This window comes from Drosophila guanche, unplaced genomic scaffold, assembly GCF_900245975.1.
Source record: "Drosophila guanche unplaced genomic scaffold, DGUA_6, whole genome shotgun sequence".
NCBI classification, from domain to species: Eukaryota; Metazoa; Arthropoda; class Insecta; order Diptera; family Drosophilidae; genus Drosophila; species Drosophila guanche.
Genome location: NW_022995748.1, coordinates 4,002,364 through 4,022,254, shown reverse-complemented (window position 1 = coordinate 4,022,254; position 19,891 = coordinate 4,002,364). Strand labels below are relative to the sequence as shown.

At 44.6% G+C, this 19,891-nt stretch overlaps 3 protein-coding genes across 3 annotated transcripts in view; 1 reads left to right on the top strand and 2 right to left on the bottom strand.

Annotated features, from left to right (window-relative positions):
• The first annotated feature begins 646 nt into the window (after window positions 1-646).
• On the top strand, window positions 647-3,183 carry LOC117583933 (V-type proton ATPase catalytic subunit A). The gene is made up of 2 exons (XM_034272615.1): window positions 647-1,876; window positions 1,933-3,183. Exons 1-2 carry the CDS (start codon window positions 707-709, stop codon window positions 3,019-3,021), a joined length of 2,259 nt encoding a protein of 752 aa, XP_034128506.1. The 5' UTR covers window positions 647-706; the 3' UTR covers window positions 3,022-3,183.
• A 12,487-nt stretch (window positions 3,184-15,670) lies between these two features.
• Window positions 15,671-16,439, bottom strand: LOC117583956 (proteasome subunit alpha type-1-like). The gene has a single exon (XM_034272658.1). The coding sequence runs from the start codon at window positions 16,394-16,396 to the stop codon at window positions 15,671-15,673; it is 726 nt and encodes a 241-aa protein (XP_034128549.1). The 5' UTR covers window positions 16,397-16,439.
• An 888-nt stretch (window positions 16,440-17,327) lies between these two features.
• Window positions 17,328-19,891, bottom strand: part of LOC117584404 (protein YIPF5 homolog) — an 8,556-nt gene continuing 5,992 nt past the window's right edge. Inside the window, exon 6 of the mRNA XM_034273267.1 lies at window positions 17,328-17,779. Coding sequence (XP_034129158.1) covers window positions 17,617-17,779 — 163 coding nt within the window. The 3' untranslated portion in view covers window positions 17,328-17,616. The remainder of the gene's footprint in view (window positions 17,780-19,891) is intronic.

The following is a 19,891-nucleotide window of genomic DNA, read 5'->3' as shown; positions in this document are numbered from 1 at the left end:
TTTATGTAAATATTTAAAGTATGAAATATTAAATGTACGAATAAAAAAGTGCAAACAACAAATACATTTAATGTAATTGAAAGCAGGCTCTCAACTCAACTTTCAGTTAATCTAGAGATCCAAATTGGTCAATGATTCGTCTACAGAGCTGTGCCAGCGGATGATATTGATTGAACGCAACGATTTATCTGAATACGAAGGGAACAGGATTGTTATTAGAAGTCATTGGAAAAAGTTGAACTATCAAGGGATAGACCAAGTTTCGGCCTCAAAGAGTTGGAAAACTAAGCGCTTTCTGCGCCTAGCCAAAGAGTGTATATTTTTGATGATATCCTGTAAAATAACTGAATAATAAGTACCCCGCACTGATGAAATGGAACATGTTTCCGAAGCAAAATATTGCAGAACTTGGAGCGTCTTGAGGTACGATATCACAATGCAATGCACCTGCAGATTGGACAGTTATTAAATGGAAAAACTTCAGCTTCATTCATTCGACTGTTGTTTCGATGCCTTCTGTATCCAATACTGATTTATTTGTCCCTCTTCTCTCACACATTCCCAACTTAACATTCACTGAAATATCTCTCTCTTTCTTACAGGAGAGACCTGTAAAAATAATTTATACTCAATAAAAAATAGCAAAATTATTTCCACTCACAGTAAATATTAAGCCAATCGAATTGGAACCCATTCAGTTGCCACCATGGACAAAGACAATAATGTACAGCAGCAGGGCAGCTCACCCATGTCATCGAACGCGGAACAGAACAAGCCAACTGGCAGCATGGACAAGGCTGAACAGCGGCTGTGTTACTGCAATCCGGGAAGCACGCCAAAGCCGTGCACCTGCAAGACAGCGCGAGCAGCGGCCAAGGAAATCAGCACAAATACCTCCTTCTACAATAGTTTGCAGGAGGAGCCCAAGCAGTTTGAGTCTGTCCATCTCCAGCAAGTTGATTCTACGCATTCAAAGATGCATGAGATACCGCCGGACTTCCAGAGGCAAAGTTTGACATTATCCGAAAAGTCCAGCACCGACTTTGTCACTGAAAGTTACAAAATTCAGAAGAAAGTCGTCTATGAAAACCCCACTCCCCCTGACAATGATCATCATCAACAGGAGGTGGACGAGGAGGAGCCGCATGTAGGCCGCATCTTTGGCGTCTCGGGGCCAGTGGTCAATGCCGAGGATATGGCCGGCGCCGCCATGTACGAGTTGGTCCGTGTGGGCCACAACAATCTGGTGGGTGAGATTATACGCCTCGAGGGCGACATGGCCACCATTCAGGTGTACGAGGAAACGTCCGGCTTGAGTGTCGGCGATCCCGTGTACCAGACAGGCAAACCGCTGTCGGTGGAGCTGGGCCCCGGTATCATGGGCAGCATCTTTGACGGCATCCAGCGACCTTTGCGCACCATCAACGAGATCACCCAATCGATCTACGTGCCCAAGGGCGTCGATGTGCCATGTCTGCCCCGCCATGTCTCCTACTCTTTCACCCCAGAGAAGCTGCGCATCGATGACCTGATCACTGGCGGCGATATCTATGGCACGGTGCACGAGAACTGCATGATGGAGCACCGCCTGATGCTGCCGCCTCGCACCCAGGGCCGCATCAAGTGGCTGGCCTCCGAGGGCAACTACAGTGTGGAAGATGTGGTCATCGAGACGGAGTTTGAGGACGTGGTCTCCAAGCACACCATGCTCCAGGTGTGGCCAGTGCGACGCAATAGACCCGCAGTCGACAAGCTGCCCAGCAACAGTCCCCTGCTGACGGGACAGCGCGTCCTGGACGCCTTCTTTCCCTGCGTGCAGGGCGGCACTACCGCCATTCCAGGTGCCTTTGGCTGTGGCAAGACTGTCATCTCTCAGGTGAATTCAAGGACATCCTTCTCTTTTCTTTTCTCCCTCAATGATCCCTTTATCAGGCCCTTTCGAAGTACTCCAACTCGGATGTCATTGTCTATGTGGGCTGCGGCGAGCGCGGCAATGAAATGTCCGAGGTGCTGCGCGACTTCCCCCAGCTAGAGATCGAGATCAACGGCAATATGGAGTCCATCATGAAGCGCACCGCTCTGGTGGCCAACACCTCCAACATGCCCGTGGCTGCCCGTGAGGCCTCCATCTACACGGGCATCACCATCTCCGAGTACTTCCGTGACATGGGTTACCACGTCTCCATGATGGCTGACTCCACGTCTCGTTGGGCGGAGGCGCTGCGTGAGATCTCTGGACGTCTGGCGGAGATGCCTGCCGATGCGGGCTATCCAGCTTACTTGGGTGCCCGCTTGGCCTCCTTCTATGAGCGTGCCGGTCGTGTCCAGTGTCTGGGTAGTCCTCAACGCGAGGGCTCTGTGTCCATTGTGGGCGCTGTGTCGCCTCCTGGTGGTGATTTCTCCGATCCCGTGACCTCTGCCACGCTGAGCATTGTGCAGGTGTTCTGGGGCCTGGACAAGAAGCTGGCACAGCGCAAGCATTTCCCCTCCATCAACTGGCTGCAGTCGTACTCGAAGTACATCCGCGCTTTGGACACCTACTACGAGGAGACCAATCCCGAGTTCGTCAAGCTGCGGGCCATGGCCAAACAGATTCTGCAGGAGGAAGACGATCTGGCGGAGATTGTGCAGCTGGTGGGCAAGTCCTCGCTGAACGAGACCGACAAGATTGTCCTCGAGGTGGCCAAGATGCTGAAGGATGACTTCCTGCAGCAGAACTCCTACAGCGACTACGATGCCTTCTGCCCCTTCTACAAGACCGTTGGCATGCTCCGCAACATGATGGGCTTCTACGAGGCTTCCGTCGAGGCTGTTGTCAAAACGGGCCAGGAGGAGGCTCGTGTCACATGGAACCTGATCCGCGAGCACGGCGCTCAGATCATGTACGATCTGTCCACAATGAAGTTCATCAATCCAAAGATAGGCAGGGAGGCCCTCGAGGAGGAGATGAACGTGCTGTACGAGAACATACAAAAGACCTTTAACCATTTGCAAGATAACATCGCCAAGTTCTATGCCTAACTGCGGGTCTGTTGCTTTGTTGCTGTTGCATCCGTGAAAGCCTTTTCCGCATGGACCATAACATTGTTCCCACTTCCCGCTCGGTTAGCTATTCTCCCCGTTGATTCTCCCACAACCACTCTGATTGTAATCACCATAAATATATTTGCCATCGACCCCTGACGATAGTCTTCCGGCAAAAGTCATTTACCCATTGACGCGTTCTACTTGACTCATTAGAGCAGTTAACGTCGCATCGCTGCAGCTCCTTTTTCCCTCTTCCTGGGCAGTTAATCCTTTTTCTAGGGGGAGTTTGAGGGGCCAAATAAAAAATTTCCTTGATTTATAGGCAAAGTTTATTGAATGCGCTCAAAGGTGGCCACGCCCCAAAGCCAAAATGCGCTCAACCTCCATTACCACCCGCAATCGGCCACAAGCCGAAGAGCAAACGTCAAGGCCCAGCATCCAGAATACCCTCCGTCGAGGGGGTACAGAGAGTGAGAGTGAGAGAGATCGATTTCGATTCAATTAGTGGAAATTAAATGTAAGTTTATATGTATAAGTCCCTGGCTCCCACTGTCTGTGTGTGTGTGTGTGTGGGCACGGTTGGGCTTCTGTGGATTGCGATGATTACATTTCCGCACTCCACCAGCCTCCTGCCATGCCCTGCCATCGTATCCCATCCTATATCCTTTGCCATCTACCATCTACCATCTACAACCCATCGCCACACCACTACAGCAGACCAAGTCAGCCATAAAATGAGCGCCGAGCAAAAGAAGCAAGCCAAAAAATCAGAATCAGTTCAATTGCAAATTGAAAATCCCCTTACAACTTCCGTTTCCGCTATGCGAGATGGTGGGTGGGTGGCTGGGAGAGTGGGTGAGCATCGGGCTTTGGCTGAACACGAGCAGTGGGTGGGCAAAGTCAGTCGGCATATGTGAGTGTGTGTGTGTGGATACTCTGGGTGTGTGTGTGAGTGTGGGCTGGCTGGCTGCCATGACAAACGTGGCGTATGAGCAATGCGCGCTAATTGGCTGCCATTCGATGTGCGCTCCGTTCCCTCTTTGGTTCCCTTTTTGCTCCCATTTCGTTACTTTCGTTCCCTTTCGTTTCATACCGTTCGTCAGCACACTGAGCATTTTTTACATTTGTTGGTAAGAAGTTTTCAAAGAAGCTTTTCGGCAGTTCGATATCATAGATGATGGAGGATCGATCGATCCTCTTAGATGATGTGTTTTAATTAAAAAAACTAAATTATTTCACTCTGCTATAAGTCTGAAATCTAAAATTTATTAGACATTAGTTTAAAGGTTTTTTCTAGAATAATTTAACGAGAAAAGAAAATACCCAGAACACCTCCATAATCACAGTTCTATTTCAGTTTTCTACTCTATTTTTTCACTGATTTTTGAAGAAAGCTTCCATAAATATATGTTTAAGATCAGAATTTCTTGTCCTGTTTTTTCTCAGTGCATCGGCAAAGCAGAGCAAACCAGAGCAAAAGCGGAGCTTCATGCTGGATGTCCTCTTGCTCATCATTCTACTGCGTCGCAGCAGCAGCCATTTGGAGCTGAAAGCTGCTTGGGCTCAGCCTTGGGATTGCGTTTGGCGATGGCGTCGGCAATGGCAGAGTTTGTGGTGGCACTGGCAGTGGTGTTGCCAATGGGAGATGGGCGTTAGGTGGGTGGTGTGGGTCTTATTGCATAATTTGAAGGGGTTAAGCCATTGAGCTTTAATGCAAAATTTCAATTGAACGTCAAACAGTCAATTCGCTTTAGCGGTGATAATCGTAAAAGGATAATGGTGCTAAAAGCGCATAAAAACGGCACACAGAGAGGCAGCAGGCTGGAGGCACAGTTGGGTAGGAAAGGGACGGGACCCCCTGAGGCGGCACTGCCACCAACACTTATACTTAGCATACTCGCATCTGCATGTGTGTGTGTGTGTGTATCTGCATATCCTTGTGTCTTCCACTGTCTGCCTCTTGGCCTAAGTGTGCACTCAATTAAAGGATTTCTTTGGTCGTAGCACAGCGAAAGAGAGACTGAGAGTGAGAGAGGCTAACGGCCGAACAATATTGGGTTTTGTTAGATAAGCTCCTGCCAGCTCCTTTCTCCTTTTTTTCTCTTCGCTTTTTACACTGGCTCCCCAGACACTTTGCCCCATTGGTTTGGCCTGGAGGCCATAAGCGGCTTTTCTAGGCGTCTTACAAAGTAAATACAAAATATTCAAATGTAAAATTGAGCATATACAAAATACCATAAATAAGAATGTTAGTTTAATAAAGGGATCACCAAATGGTAGTGGTACTTCCAGAGAATTGTACAAATTCCAAGTGAGATTACAATTTGATAAAGGGTGTGGAATAAGTGGGGAAATTTGTGACTGGAGTCCACAGATTTCCTCGATTTGCGGAATTAGATTTAATGTGTGATTTATTCATTACTAAATTGATTCATTTAAAGATGATTATGGGACGAGTTTTATCAGCAAATTGAATGAGTTTTCCGCAGAGTGACGGACTCAAGTGTTACGTTTGACATTAGATAAGATATATTTGTTTATTATCTAATCGTTAGTCAAATAATTTAATGCAGAACAGATTTTTGCCATGGCTTATCTATGCAATTCAATCAAAGGCATTGATTGATTGGCAATTATTGAATATTTTCCCAAAGTAAACACGGATAGGCACATACTCGTACAAATAGATAACAAAATACAATTGAGCTTTTGTTTTAGATTATGTTATTTATATAGATAGATACTTAAAGGTATCCTACACATGTCCATCTATACATTTATCATTATGCACAATTTTTAAAGATTTTCAGACGTGCACCAGTTTGATCCTCCCGGGCTTAAGTTCACTCCAGAGAGAAAAGGCAAGAGAGATAAGGATATTTGCTACAACTGTTAATTTAAAGTCTCAACAGTCATCACCCCGCCCTTCGATCCCATGACATCCCATTCCATTCCATTCCATCTCATACCGCAATCGTTGACAAGTTCTACCCCGAAAGGAGGAAGCGTGTGCCGGCAAAGGACATGTTGCCCTTGCTTGTTATTGTTGTTCTTGGCCGCAGGGCCAAAAGGATATCATAAGCACATAAGATGATGAAGTCGGGGTGCACCGGGAAAGCGCCGGAAGAAGGGTAAAAAAAAAAGAAGAGAAACAAGCAGACGAACAAGCGGAATGGAAATGAGAACATGAATGGGTCTGGGAGCTGGTTGTGGGCATGGCTGTAGGGACGAGAGGGCAACTTAATTTGCAACTTATACGCAAAATCCTTTTGATTTTGTTATGTCGCTGCTTAAAGGTCCTTTGCTGTGGGAGCTCTTCAGAGTTCTTTCGCCTGCAGTTATTTGGCAAACTTAAGCGAGAAACCTTTTTCTGCTCCACTCTGCTCTGCTCTGCTCGCTGTTTTTCTCTCGGGTTTTTCCCCCACTGATTTTTCACGTTTCTTGCTTTGTTTTTCTTTGCTGCTTCGATTTCGGCATTGTCCTTTTTTTGGCCTATGCACACACAGAGACACAAACACACAGACAGAGACAGAGAGACACAGCCAGCTTCTGTTTAAGGGAATTTAAATTAAGCCTATGCAAATGCGCCGCGGGATGCTTTTCTCCTTTCGCCTGCTTGTATCCGGAGATGAACCTCTGGAACTGGGGCCGAGCTGGGGCCCAACAGCTCCAACTGCTGGCCGTATTAACGCCGCATTATCGCTGCAGCCACGGCCACCCATTCTCACAGAGATAAATATGCAGACACTGAAAGAACAGTCGAAACTGAGGGTACAAATTGTAAAGAAATGCGAACAGAGGTGTGAAATCTGTAGAGGATATAATTGAAGTTTGAACAGAAGAAGAAGTGAAATGTGGAGTCGGATATTCAATTTAAAAATTGTATTAATCGTGTGTTTTGCTATGTAGCTAATTGACAAGTTTGCTTTAGCTCTTTCGGAACTAATAGTCGCCACAGATTCAAAGCAATCTTGTTCATATACAAATAATAAATCGAATAACTGAGAACTCGCTTGAATTTACACTTCGCTTTAGTCAAAAACTTTCATATTTGAGACTTTCCGTTTCCTTTGATCTCTTTCTGATAAATGGAAAATTGCTTTAAGTTCAATTATTTGGCAGCACTCTGTACGTGAAGGAAGAACCATTGAGTGCGTTCTATTCTTAGGCAACAAATACGTAGTAGCCTTAGGAGTTTGCTTAAGATTTATTCCTGAACCGGCTCCTACTTGTTTTATGTTAGTAAGTGCTTAAAGTGTGGGCTCAGGAAGTGTAAATGCAGATTAAATACCTTAGACACGTGCTTGGTCTCGCCAAATCACTATTTATATCAGCAAATTCATCATTTTCAAACCAGTTTTATTCCCTCAGTGCATACGCACATGAATCAGCGCGGTAATGTATGCCATGAAAAAGTTTTTGCCATAAAAATTTGCTCGCAGCTCGGAGTCGAGCAGCGAGTCCTTTGGCAGTTGCTGCGGCGTGTCGCCTGTCACACAACAACTGCCCTATCACTCACAGAGCTCGGAGGCGCCTCCTAGCCAGTCTCCTGCGCTGCCATGCCCCTCTTCTACACGAGATAATGAAATTGTTGCGAGTGGAGACGTAAAAGAAACTTTTGGCGAAGGCAGGCAAACATTTTAAATACAAAAGGATATGCGTGGGCAGGACGAGCAGAGTCCCTTTGCAGTGACATTGATGAAACGCTTTAAATTTACTGCGTTGCGACCCCGGCTCACAACCCATGCCCAAACCAAAGGAACAGCAGCAGGGCAGGATTCATGTTTCTTTTTTTAACTTTGCGGTTACTCCACCATCCTCCACCTCCAGCACCACCTCGTCCTCGCCTTGCTCTGGGTCCTGCTGTTTCTGTTTCTGGTCCCTGGCATTGTTGTGCTTACTTATCCCTGTCGGAAAATTGCCGAAACTCGGTGAAGCGCGTCCTTGAGCGGGCTAGAGCGACATAGATAGACAGAGAGGGAGGGGCAGCAGCAGGAGCCAGTAAATGGAATGGAGCTGCCATTCCTCGGTAGTCAGTGCATTTAGTCAAAAGTGATTGAAAAGGCATTTTGTTATAATGCCAACTTAATGACAACGAAATTACAGCAAAAGCCAAGCCAAAGCCACGGAGCCAACAGGAACAGCAACGCCAAAGAAGACAAAGTTGAACGCTGAATTTTGAAACACTCTGCCAGTCAGATAAAGACCAAGAGATAGCTGATGTAAGATGTAGTAAGTTTAGTACATATTAAACTTAACAGCAACGTGAAGAGTCGGTTTAAACTGAACTATTTTTGAAGCTAAAAAATAATCCCAAAAATATTTTCTTAATATTAATCTAAATTGCAGCTGATCAAACAAACTGCCTGCTAAATTTTGAGTGCCATTTCTCTGAGAGTATACCTGCGACGAACAACAACAACAGTCGCCGCTAAGCAAAATGAGTTTCCAAATACTTTTTGAGTCGCAAACTTTGTCTCCGCCACCAGAAATACACAATTTTTCCCACATTTTCCATGGTCGCTATTTTTAATAGAGTGTATAGAGAGAGAGAGAGAGTGTAGTTCCCTCCCTCTCTCTCTCTCTCTCTCTTGTCATGCTGGCAAAAGCGTTTTAATTGTTTGTCTTGGCACTAGAACTCATAGATTTGAGAGCGTAGCAGTCGAGGGACGGCAGAGAGCAGAGATATGTTTAAGTAATCGAATCATGGGGAAATCTTCTTTAAGATTTCTTCAGAACTTTATCCAGCAGATGCTGGAGCAGCTCCCAAAGAAACAGAAGTAGGGGTAATTCAATTTGGGCAAATTGAAATGAGACCAGATAAAATATTGAAGCTCAACAGATGGCCGGCCGACAGCACTGAAATAGCTGCTGTCACTCTAGTGTATATTTATTTGAGCGAATAAGTTTGCAATAAAGAATGGAAAGTTGACTTTCCTTTGCCGAAATACATGGCTTATATTCGGGCACTGCAAGTACGACCTTGACTGCTGAAGCAAGAGGAATTTTGCTTATGATTGCCTTATTTTTGCCCGGATTATGCATTTTAGGAACAAATTGATCTACCCATCCAGGGCAATACACACATTTTCGTCTCGTTTTTATACAGGAAACATTTAAGAATTGGTGTTCGACTGGACTTTTCACTGTGGATATTATAATAACGAATATTGCAAAAGGTAATGAAGTGAGGGTCTTCCAAATAGATACAGCGACAGAAGCCCAACGCTACTTTAGTTATGCCCTGCACTTCCCCTACTATCTGTTACATATTCAGACACCTCCTAAGTGTACTGCTCTTTGCTGCCTTTGAATTCCATCCTTTTTCCAGCAAATATACTCCTAATTTCCAACAAATCGAATATGTTGTCGTGCTACTTGCACTTTATGGACTCGATCAAGTGCAAAATCCGAACCGAAAAGTTCTCTGCTGCCGTCACGGACAGAAGGCCTCAGGTTTTTTGATTTTTGTTGGGTTGGGTGCTGTGTGGAGAACGTCGACTGCTGGGGCAAAAGAGAGTTTCAATTATTTAGCTTAAATAAAATGCATGCAGCAAAGTGTCCAAAGCACACACACAGAGATTGCGGGGAGCTGGATAACTGGCGATGGAGTTGGAGTTGGAGTTGGAGTTGGTGCTGAGCCGAGGAGGAGGCTGAAGCACGTAGCCGAAAAGTATGCTATTGAAATATTTATGCATCGCTCGCTTTGCTCGTTTGCTTTGTTTGGTAGCTGTCTGCTTTGCTTTGTGTGTGTGTGCGTGTGTGCGTGTGTGTGTTTGTGTGCGGCTGATTAAGCATTTGACATACATATTTCCTCCTTGCAGTAGCAGGATCAGGATCAGGAGCAACAGCAACAGCAACAGCAATGGGGTTCAAAGCGCATTAGACATGCAAAACAAACACGTGCCGACACGCACACACTATCTGCCAGCTCTTACCCTTCATCCTGCAGCTCTTTGTCTGCCAGCATAGCGAGGAGGACGAGGATGGGGATGGGGATACCCTGTGTCGCATTTTCCTATTAACAGGCAGCAATTCTCAGCAAAATATGCAAATGCAGCCGAGCGAGTGAGTTCCACTCCTCTCTTTTGCTCCTCTCTTTTGCACCCCTCTCTCTCTCTCTGTCTCTCTCTCTGTCTCTCCCGTTTCAGCGTTTGCCGCATTGTTTTCTGTCTGTTTGTTTTTTCGTAGCCGAACATTTTCCAGCAAAAATTTTAGCACGTGATGCACAGCAAATAAACAGCCAAAACATGTTAAATACACTAATCATAATCAGGGGTCTGAGTCATTTTTTGAAGGAGTTTGTGTGAGGCATTTAAATTTGAACAAATTGAATTTGTTTTGGGAACTCACTGCATTTATGTATCTGAAAGTTGCAGCACAAAAAACAAGCATAGAAAACTTTTATTGCCACAAAGTAAATAGTTATCTATCCGAATTCAATCGAAAGTTTTCTGCCACTTTGGCAAGGGTTTAGATAAAGCATCATCAGTGGCGTAAGACCAACTTCCTTTTTTGGAAGTTCCATTCACTAGCTTCAAACTGTACTTTTTTGGCACACATTCGCAGCCTTATCTAAGGGGATTCAGCCAGGAGCAGAGAAATGTGATGTTGGCTTTTAATTGAATTTTGAAACCGCATAACTGAAATCGCAAAGCCAGCCAAATCTTGACCTCTCAGACGGGTCGGTCCTCCCACTGCCCATTCGACAGGCAATAAAAATGTTGTAAAAATTTCGCCAAAAGTAATTTGTGCTATGGCAGAGACGAGAGCAAGATGAACGAATGGTTTGGTACCCTAAGAAGGGGGGGGAATACTTATTTCGTTTTTCTAGCAATGATAATCCAACGATATCTGAAATAAATCTTGGACAAACATGAAAGAATTCATTTCCTCTGAACCACAACAAAGCCCTCCTTCCTTCGCCCAACACATATACCCTTCGTACAGTTGCAGATTACAAGCGATTGCCACTTGGCGATGGAACTGGGACAGGCACTGGCAGCCAGCTACTCCACACAGGTCTTCACCATCTTCGTTTTTTCAGCCATTACTACCCGCATGACCCCGCTCAATTAGTTAGCGCATTAAAGGGGATTCCGCAATGAGAGCTGAAGCTAGAGCGGTCGAGGAATTTATTGTATACCCAAGTCCAAGTTGGCTAGCAGGAGGAGTGAGTCTCTCTTATCGGTGTAACCAGGCTGTGCTGCCGCACTGAGAGTGAAAGAGAGAGATAGAGGAATCGACTAGAGTTGAGACTCGTAATTGACTTGTTGCCAAGTAATCGTTGCCTGTTAACTGCTGTTGTCAGGGGATTATCTACAGTTCAGTTGGAAGCGCCTAGACTCCTCCACCGCCTCATTGCTATCCTTGAGTCGCACACACGCCAGGATCCACAGTCGAAGCTCATTGAAGTGCATAAAAAGTGAAAAACAATAAACATGGCCAGGTAATCCAGCATTTCCAGCCTCATCCAATAGCAAAAGCAAATGCAAAAGAGGGAAGGCGAGGAAAATGGATTTTATTTTCTCTAGCTATGCTTTCCAGCTCCATTCAAGTGTTTTGTTGTCCAGCTAATTGGTTCTGAAATTGTCTAGAGCCGTAGATTATTTATCTGATTCCCAGTACTTGGCAACCTTTCAGCCATCCCTCCATCCTGCCATCCATCTATCAAATCTCATGGTCATTCTCTGTAGAGGCGCTCCGGAAGTGTGCAACAATCTCTGGCCGCAGCAATCAACGCGCCAAGTTGCCAGCCACATTTCTCTCCCTCTGTCCCACCCTCTTGTTGCATGTGTGGCGGCAGCCATTTTGGAAGCTTAACCATAAATGTTGCATTCCGCTTTTAAGCTGCAACCCAACGATGTGATGTGTACGATGTGTGCGAGGCTGAGGCTGAGGCTGAGGCTGGGGCTTACCAGCAATTTGGTCTGGCTTTGGCCCCAGTCAACGAGAGAGGAAGTGGTAGACGCGGAGAGTGGCGGCTGCCGAAGCGGAAGCAATGCAACATCTGGCCACCTTTTTACACGTGCTTCCCTTCAACCCAACCGCTCATCTCCGGCTAATTCTCTATGCATTTCAGGAATTCACTCTCCATCCCAACCATGCATTTGAAAGGCTCGTCAAGTGGTCCATTTAAATCTTCCCACTGGCTGCAACTCAACCCATTCCGGAGATAGACCTGCCTTAATGGCAGCTGTGAAACATTCTTTGCATTTATTTGAAATGTTAGAAACCCTCCTTCAATTGGATCGTTGCTTAGCTTGATTTAATTCTCCATTTGCTTGCCTTAAATGTGTTTAAATTTCTTTGCTAAGTGACTGACTAACTGACTGACTAAGTGATAAGGCCAAAGCTGTATGATTGACATTTTTGAAATTCTTCAAGGCTGGGTTGGGTGGTGCGATTTGCACCTGTTGACCTTTGGAACATGCTGTTATTACGTGGCCATTTGCGTACCCACAACATCGCTGCTGAAGCGTTAATGCAACCACACCCACACATGGTAGGAGAAGCACTCACCCACATACAGCAGAGACCCACCCAGCCATACACTGGCCAAAAAAAAAACGAGAGATAATTGAAGCTGTAGCATAATTTATAATTTTATGTATAATTTACTGTACATTTTAGCAGCTGTTTTTCAGCTCAAAAACGGTGTGGATCGTGAGAGCGAGCGCTGCCAGAGAGCGTTAGCAGTGCGCTGTAAATGAGAACGCTCACTGACTGTTAACGGAGCGGCGTACATGGGAGCGGTAACAGAGTTAGAGTAAGAGCGTCTGCTGTGAGCACTTAACAGCTGTTAGTTGACAACAAAAGCTCCAGCTTGAAATGGCTTTCTTCGGTGTGCGATTCGGAGACTCTGTTATGGCCTGCAGCATCTTTTATTACCGGAAATCACTTTATCTGCTTAATAAATTCTTTATTCTTTATATTTTCAGAGTTTAAGAGCTATAAATTTGGAACATTTGGAAGCTGCATGGAGTTGAATCTGCTTTGCATTTTTCTATTTGACAGCTTATAATTTTCTTTCAGTGCAGTTGACTGACAACCTCGCTTCGTGTTTCGTTGTGCTTCCTTTTTTTATTCCCTCTTTTTTTTTTGACCATTCAATGAGCTTTTAAGAGCGCTAATTAAAAATGTGGCAAGTGCAACCGATGCAGACACACCTCCCCTTTGGTGTCTGCCCAGCACTGCGCTTCACTTCTCCACCTATCCTTTAGGTGCCATTAAGGTCTATAGCCATAATGTGGCTGTCGTCTCGCTTTCTATTGCCTGCTCTTGAGGGAAAGCGTAATTAACGCCTTTACTCTTGGCATTGGTACAGGCCATGCCACATTCCACACACACAAACACACACATGCACATGCAGCCCTGAAGCCATCATCCCCTCTGCGACTCTACGCCTCTTGTGGCTATTGCGGCTTTGTCTGTGTGGGAAACGTTTTTAGATTGCATATTTATTAAAATGCAGCAAAGTTGCAGCCACAAAAGCAGCAGCCAGCAGCCAGCAGCAGCATCCAGCAGCAGAAGATGAAAGAACAAACCCAAGATGAGCACGAGGAGTGGCTCTGCAGGAAAAGCTAAAATGTAATAACTCTTGTTGTCCCCCCTACGCCAGCCACCACCCCCTTTCTTTGGCCATGCATTTCCGTAAGCAGCTTTTGTCCGCAGGTGTTTTTCCATTGTGTTGGCTCAACGCTTAACGCTCGATGGGCTGTGCTGGAGGGGGAAGATGCGCTCAGAATGGAATGGAATGGATGGGATGGTCTAACAGCCAGCATTCTCTTTTGCAGCCAAGGATTTTTCAAGACCAAGCTGCTTATAATCAGAGCGGAACAATAAAGAACGTAGAGCTGTGGCAACGAAAGCTTAGATACCCTTAACGACCAAGCGTTTCCCCTTGGCAGCAACAAATTTTGAATAAGTTTTGTTCCGAAATTTACAGAAAGAAAAACTTATATTTTCCCACGTCACAATCGATGATTGCGAATATGGTGCTACCCGCTTCGAAGGGTATGCAAAGTCGTGAAACTAATAAGCTTATGAAAGGAAAAAGCTGCACACCGAGTCCCAGCTAATTGTGAGCTAATTCTAATTATCAGCAACACATTCGAGAGTCCTGCTCCAGCTTCAGCTTCAGCGTTTGTTCCTGCTCCCCAGCCAGCCAGCTCCTAACGAGTGTTTATTAATGGCGCTAATGGCAAGCGACGCCTTTGATGAGCGTAAAATGCTTAAGCACACAGATCCTTCCCAAGGTCCTCTTCCCCTTACTTCTGCTCTCCATCCTCTCGGCTACCGGCTACCGGCTGCCGGCTGCCGGCTCTGGCTCCTCTTTCAGGCCACGCAATTAGCGCACAAATATTTCCGCATACATTTCTTTATACCAATTTTTTCCTTTCCTTTTTTTTCCCTTTCAGTTTCCTCGCCTTTTTCACAGCTTTGGCCATAAAAATGCTCAACCGAATTGTAGTAATTACAACAATTTGCATAAGGGAGAGAGATGGAGAGTGTGAAAGCGGGCGAAAGAGAGCGAGATAGAGCAGCAGCCAAAACGGAAATCAAAAAGCGCAAAGCAAATGCTACGCATTTTTGCAATTTATTCATGCAGACAAATGGTAAAAAGAGGAACGGAGGAAGGGTGTGCGAGAGCGAATTAGTGGGCAAAGGACCGACCGTCCCAAAATATACCAAAAGGAGAAAAGAAAACGCTAATTATGTAATATGAAAATGCGACAACAACGTTGAATTATTTGCATATGGCAGCAACAGCACGGGACAATCCTTTTTTTTTTGTGGGAGATCCTTTTTTTCTGGGTAATATTTTTGCGCCCATTAACAAATTCAATTAACACTCTGCATGCGGCTGAGAATTATGTGATTTTCATTACCAAATCGCAATGCAAAATGAACACCAATATCCTTTGTGGCTGCAGTTGAAATCCCAATTGCTGCAGCAACTTCACAATCGAATAATTTCCAATCGAATTCAATGGTAGTTGAAAGAAAGAAAGCCTTTCGCCAGGCATCTGCATCGTTTGTTGTCGATTAGTGCACCAGCCATAGAGAAGGGAGAGAAAATCTGAATGTGAAATCATAAATACCTGAAGCTTACGGGAAAAGATGTTCAGCCCTGTGCTAGAGAGATAAAATGTGCTTTAAGGGAAAACCTTCAATAAAATATATGCTATTTTTAATTCATTACAAGTGGCAAAATATTCCAAGCTTAATTACCAAGGCGCTGCTGGTGGATTAGAATAAGAAAATATAATCAAATGAATTTTGAGTTACAAGTAAATTGTTATTTGCTTTCACAAAAGAGAGAACGACAGGTGAAGAGCTGCTTCTATTATTTATAGTAGTTAAGTGCTTGTGTATTTGTAATTTTTATTGCATTTATTTGTACTACAAACAAAAATAGATAAAACACAAAACAATCAACTGAAGTGGTCATTTAATTGAGACATCAGTGAGGCATTGTGAGGCAGTCGAGATTTAGTCACTGTTCCCCTAAGCTACTAAGCTCTGTCATAAGAGTGTTTTGAAATGAAAGATAAAGTTGATTATGGCTTAAAAGGATCCAGACCAGATATCTGAAGATATTCAAAGATGTGTTTCCGTTTTATTTTATTAACATTAAACATTAAAGATCGGCTCCATCTGCTGACTGGCTTGCCATTTGGAGATACTTTTCAGTCTCTTTCTCGCCAAAGACTTTGAACTCTACGTCTTTGCCCACGATGGCCACTTGTATGTTGAGTTTCTGCTCGATGCCCAGCGGTCCGCGAATGGCCCGAATGCCGTGGCAAATTAAATCATCCTTCGAGCAGCCCTCAAAGTGTTGCATGTGATGCTCCAGGTAGTCGCGTGCTATCTGCGAACGCGACCCAATCGCAGTGGCTAGGCATTTGATGACAGTGGCCGATGGCATCACCTGGAAGAGGTGGGATCCCTGCTCGTCGTAGCCCGCCACCAAGAGGCCAGCCCCAAAGGGGCGACGATCGTAGCGGTTGGTTTGGGCTTGCACCTTTTTGCCCAGATTGATCATCAGCCGATCTACAGGTATTTTCCCGATGTACGAAACGCGATAGGTGAATGTCTCGGTCAGCATGTGGCGGAAGAGGGTTTTGGCATCGGGTGCCACACCCGCAAAGGATATGCCCAGCTGCGAGCTCACGGGCATTATCTTTCGCTGCATTGTCCCTTCAGCCGATGGCTCGTAGAGTGAAGCCAGCACGGTGAAGTCCTTGTTCTTCAGACCCACGGTGGCCTCTCCCTTCTTCACTGCCTCCATGGCATACTCCACCTGGAATATCCGTCCCTGTGGACTAATTACCGTGGTATCGTTGTCATACCGGTGGCGTCTCATGGTTTGAGAAGTTTGTGCGCTTTTCGTAGCTTTCAAAATCTTTTATAGAACAATTTCACACGTTCGAAAAGAAATGACAACTCTGACGACGAAAAAATGTAATAAAATCAAATAATAGAAAGTCGATTCAATATCAATGACAGAAACTTCAAAATAAACAAATAAAAACTATAAATATTGCACTAAAAAATCAATAATGGAACTTTTTACGATTTGTGCACGATTTGGCATATTTTTTTTTTCATATTATGGATATTTATTCGTAATTTCGATTTATATTTTCATGATTGTGTCAAGCAGGAAAGACACAAAAGACACATTGAAAACTTACCCGTACGAGTTTATGTTTCTTAAATGATTTAGAAGCATTAAATACCTATAACTAGTGGAACTAATATTAATAGTGCATGTGATCATTCTGCAAGTCGAAGGAGCTGTTTCTTGTACTTAAATACACGCTAGCACACGGTTTGGCCTTCAATATTGATGGCTCCTGGTATCAGTTCGGCATCCTTTCTCTATAGACCGCCATGCTTTAAGTCACTTTTTTACACTCACCTGATCGATGGTTCATCCTCATGAATACTCCCAATATGTATTCCATAAAAAAGCCAACTGATTCATGGCATAATGCCCACATTTCCACAGCAAAATGGCGAAGCAGAGTTATTAAAATAAAGCAAAGAGTTCGGCGTTAATGTTCCATATGCCCACCGAAAAAGTGCGCGATGCAAAACGGAAACGGAAACGAGCGCGTGAAATTCCAATATGCTGCTTACACTACCACATACATATGTATAAATAGAGTAGCTCTGTGTATGCCCCCCTTTATCTGTATGGCAAAAAACCAATTTCAATTTGTTAACCATTTTTTTATTCCCAATCAAATTTATTACACGGCATAACACAACCAAAAAAAGAGGGGGGGAGATATGGTTGAGTAGGGGAAGAGATGGAACAACAAATTCGCAATCAGCTCTTATTTTCTTACAAAACATATACATACATATATAGCCTTCCATGTGTGTGTGCCAGTCACTCTCTCTCTCTTGCTCTCTTTCTATTTTCTTCATATGTACGAGTATGTGTTTGCAGGACAATTAAAACGAGGCTACTGCTGCTGAGAGAGACAGACAGAGAGAGAGAGAGAGAGAGAGATGAGCGAGTGCGAGAGCATATGACGAGGTGGTATAGCTGAAGGCCCGACCGCTCGCCCGTGCCTAGTAAATGGTAATCAAGGCAAATCCTCCATAGAGCACCGCACACGGATAGGCAATCAGCATCTGTTGATGGTCCATGGAGAACGCTGTGGCGAACAGTTTCGAGGCCGATATGGCACACCAGAATATGGAGATGCCGCTCACAATTAGGCCGAGTGTGCCCCTGCAAAGTGATATGGTAGAGAGAGCAGTTGAGATAGATGGATGTACGGTTATGGATGTAGTGGTAGTGGTAGAGGTAGAGGTAGAACGGTAGCGGCAGTGGCAGCGAAAGCAAAGAGCCCCTCATAGATATAGCGCTAAAATCAATAAACAATGCATATGCATGAAGCAGAGGGTAGAGCAACAGCAACAGCAACAGCAGAGGATAGAGTATACGAGTGACTGAGTGTTTCATACAAAAAATAGAGAAAGAAAAGCGCGTGTGTGTGTGTGCGCTTGAGTGTGTTCGAATGAATGGGCAGGGCAAACAAAGACAGCAGGCGGCTGTGCAAAGGATGTGCAAACACAGTCCCACTACAAAGGCACACAGCCACGGCACACCAGAGTGCAGGGAATGCAAAATTGATATATAAGCGTGGTGCTCCGGCCTACCTACGGGGAAACTAACTACATACAGGACAGGCAGCATGATGAATATGCTTACACGTAGACCAGTTGTCGGCTACATAATCAAATCCCCAGATAGAAACCCAAATTGCGTCAAAGGATGGATGCAGCACTGCAATTCAAGTAAAAGTGAATAAAGCTCCTAAAGCGAGTTTGTTGGCTTCTTGATGTTAGTTGATAAAAATAAAAACACTTTCTCAATTTCTGATCTAATAATTAAAATCCATTTAAAGTTCATTCATTCCGACAAAGATTCTCGAATTAACACTGAAAAATACCCAACGGCACGACTCGACTTGATGCACACGAGATTTGTTTGGATTTAGTATTCTTTGGCATTCTCTTTTGTATATTTCGCTTGTGCTTCTGGCTGGCTGGCGTCAGTTCTAGCAGACAAAATCTCAGACTGGGCGCACACTGCTGTACAAAATTCCAAGTTTATTCTCATTATAAATATCTCATTGAAGAGTGCTTCTGGTTTCCCAACCTACAGTCCGATATTTGTCCACAAATTATAAAATTTCCTCTTCAAAAGTGTTGTCAGAAACATTATCTTTTCAGAGCAAAACTACTTGAAATACCCTCACAGCAGGCACACATTATCAAAACAAGCAAACACTCTCTTCAAGCTACTCCAAATGTTCCATCAAAACACTTTCTGACCAACAAATCATAGAAAAAAGAACAGCCCTAATGTATTGACATATTTTGACATAGTTGGAGCAAACAAAACATTTTAGTTGAAAGTGGAAAAAAAACTTTACACAAACATTTTCCTATATTTACACAACGTTCAAAGTACCCAGTTTATCTGTGTCTATTTTGGAAAGCTAAAAGTCTCTCTAGAGTTCTCTATTGCAAAGCCTTAACATTTTGCGTAACGAGAAACCAGTTTCTTAAACCAAAACTGTATGAATAATCCCACCACATCTGAATGTACATAAACTCGAATGAATCAAAGGTTCTCGTATTCCGTGCCACGCTTCCATGCTGGCATTTAATGGATTGGCTCTTTGTGGTCTCAGCGGCTAAGCTGTCACCTGGTGGCGGTTCACTGTGTCAGCTAGCTCCTCCTGCCTCCTGCTGCAATCTTTGTCCAACGTTGTTTGTTGTTGGAGCCAAGTGATTTTTCGGGCGCCGTCACAGTGCTTGTAGCGCTTAAATGGTCCGGACCAATGCATTGGCCAGTTCCAGTCCGAGTCCCAGGGCCACCCTGGCCTAAAAACCAATCAAAACAATACTAACCCAGCTGGCGGAATAGCCCACCCCCCCAATAAAGGATAACTCGACTGTCTGTGTAATTTTTGCGCACTTTTGCATCACCAAACAAACTCAATTAAAAAAGTATGTCCAAAGAAACGAAAAAAAAAAAACGAATGAGAAGGGAATCGCAAAAATATTTACTGTAAACTTGGCTGCAATTCCCATGGAGAGTATATGAACATCAGCGCCAAAACACACACATCGGACACACCCCCTCTCTCTCTCTCTCCCTCTGTCCCACTCTGTAGTTTACGGACATGCACACACACACACACACACACATATGCAGACAAAGTGCAGGCGCTTAAAACCAACAAATAAAAAATGCAAGCAAACAGGCAACCAAAATGGCAATTGCACGGGGCAGTTGGACAGTATTTTAGGGCGAGCGGAAGAGGTAGGC

Coding starts and splice junctions, on each gene's coding strand:
- LOC117583956 (XM_034272658.1), bottom strand. CDS start 16,396: ATGAGACGCCACCGGTATGACAACGATACCACGGTAATTAGTCCACAG.
- LOC117583933 (XM_034272615.1), top strand. CDS start 707: ATGGACAAAGACAATAATGTACAGCAGCAGGGCAGCTCACCCATGTCA. Junction 1,877..1,932: donor GCAAGACTGTCATCTCTCAG/GTGAATTCAAGG, acceptor TCCCTTTATCAG/GCCCTTTCGAAGTACTCCAA.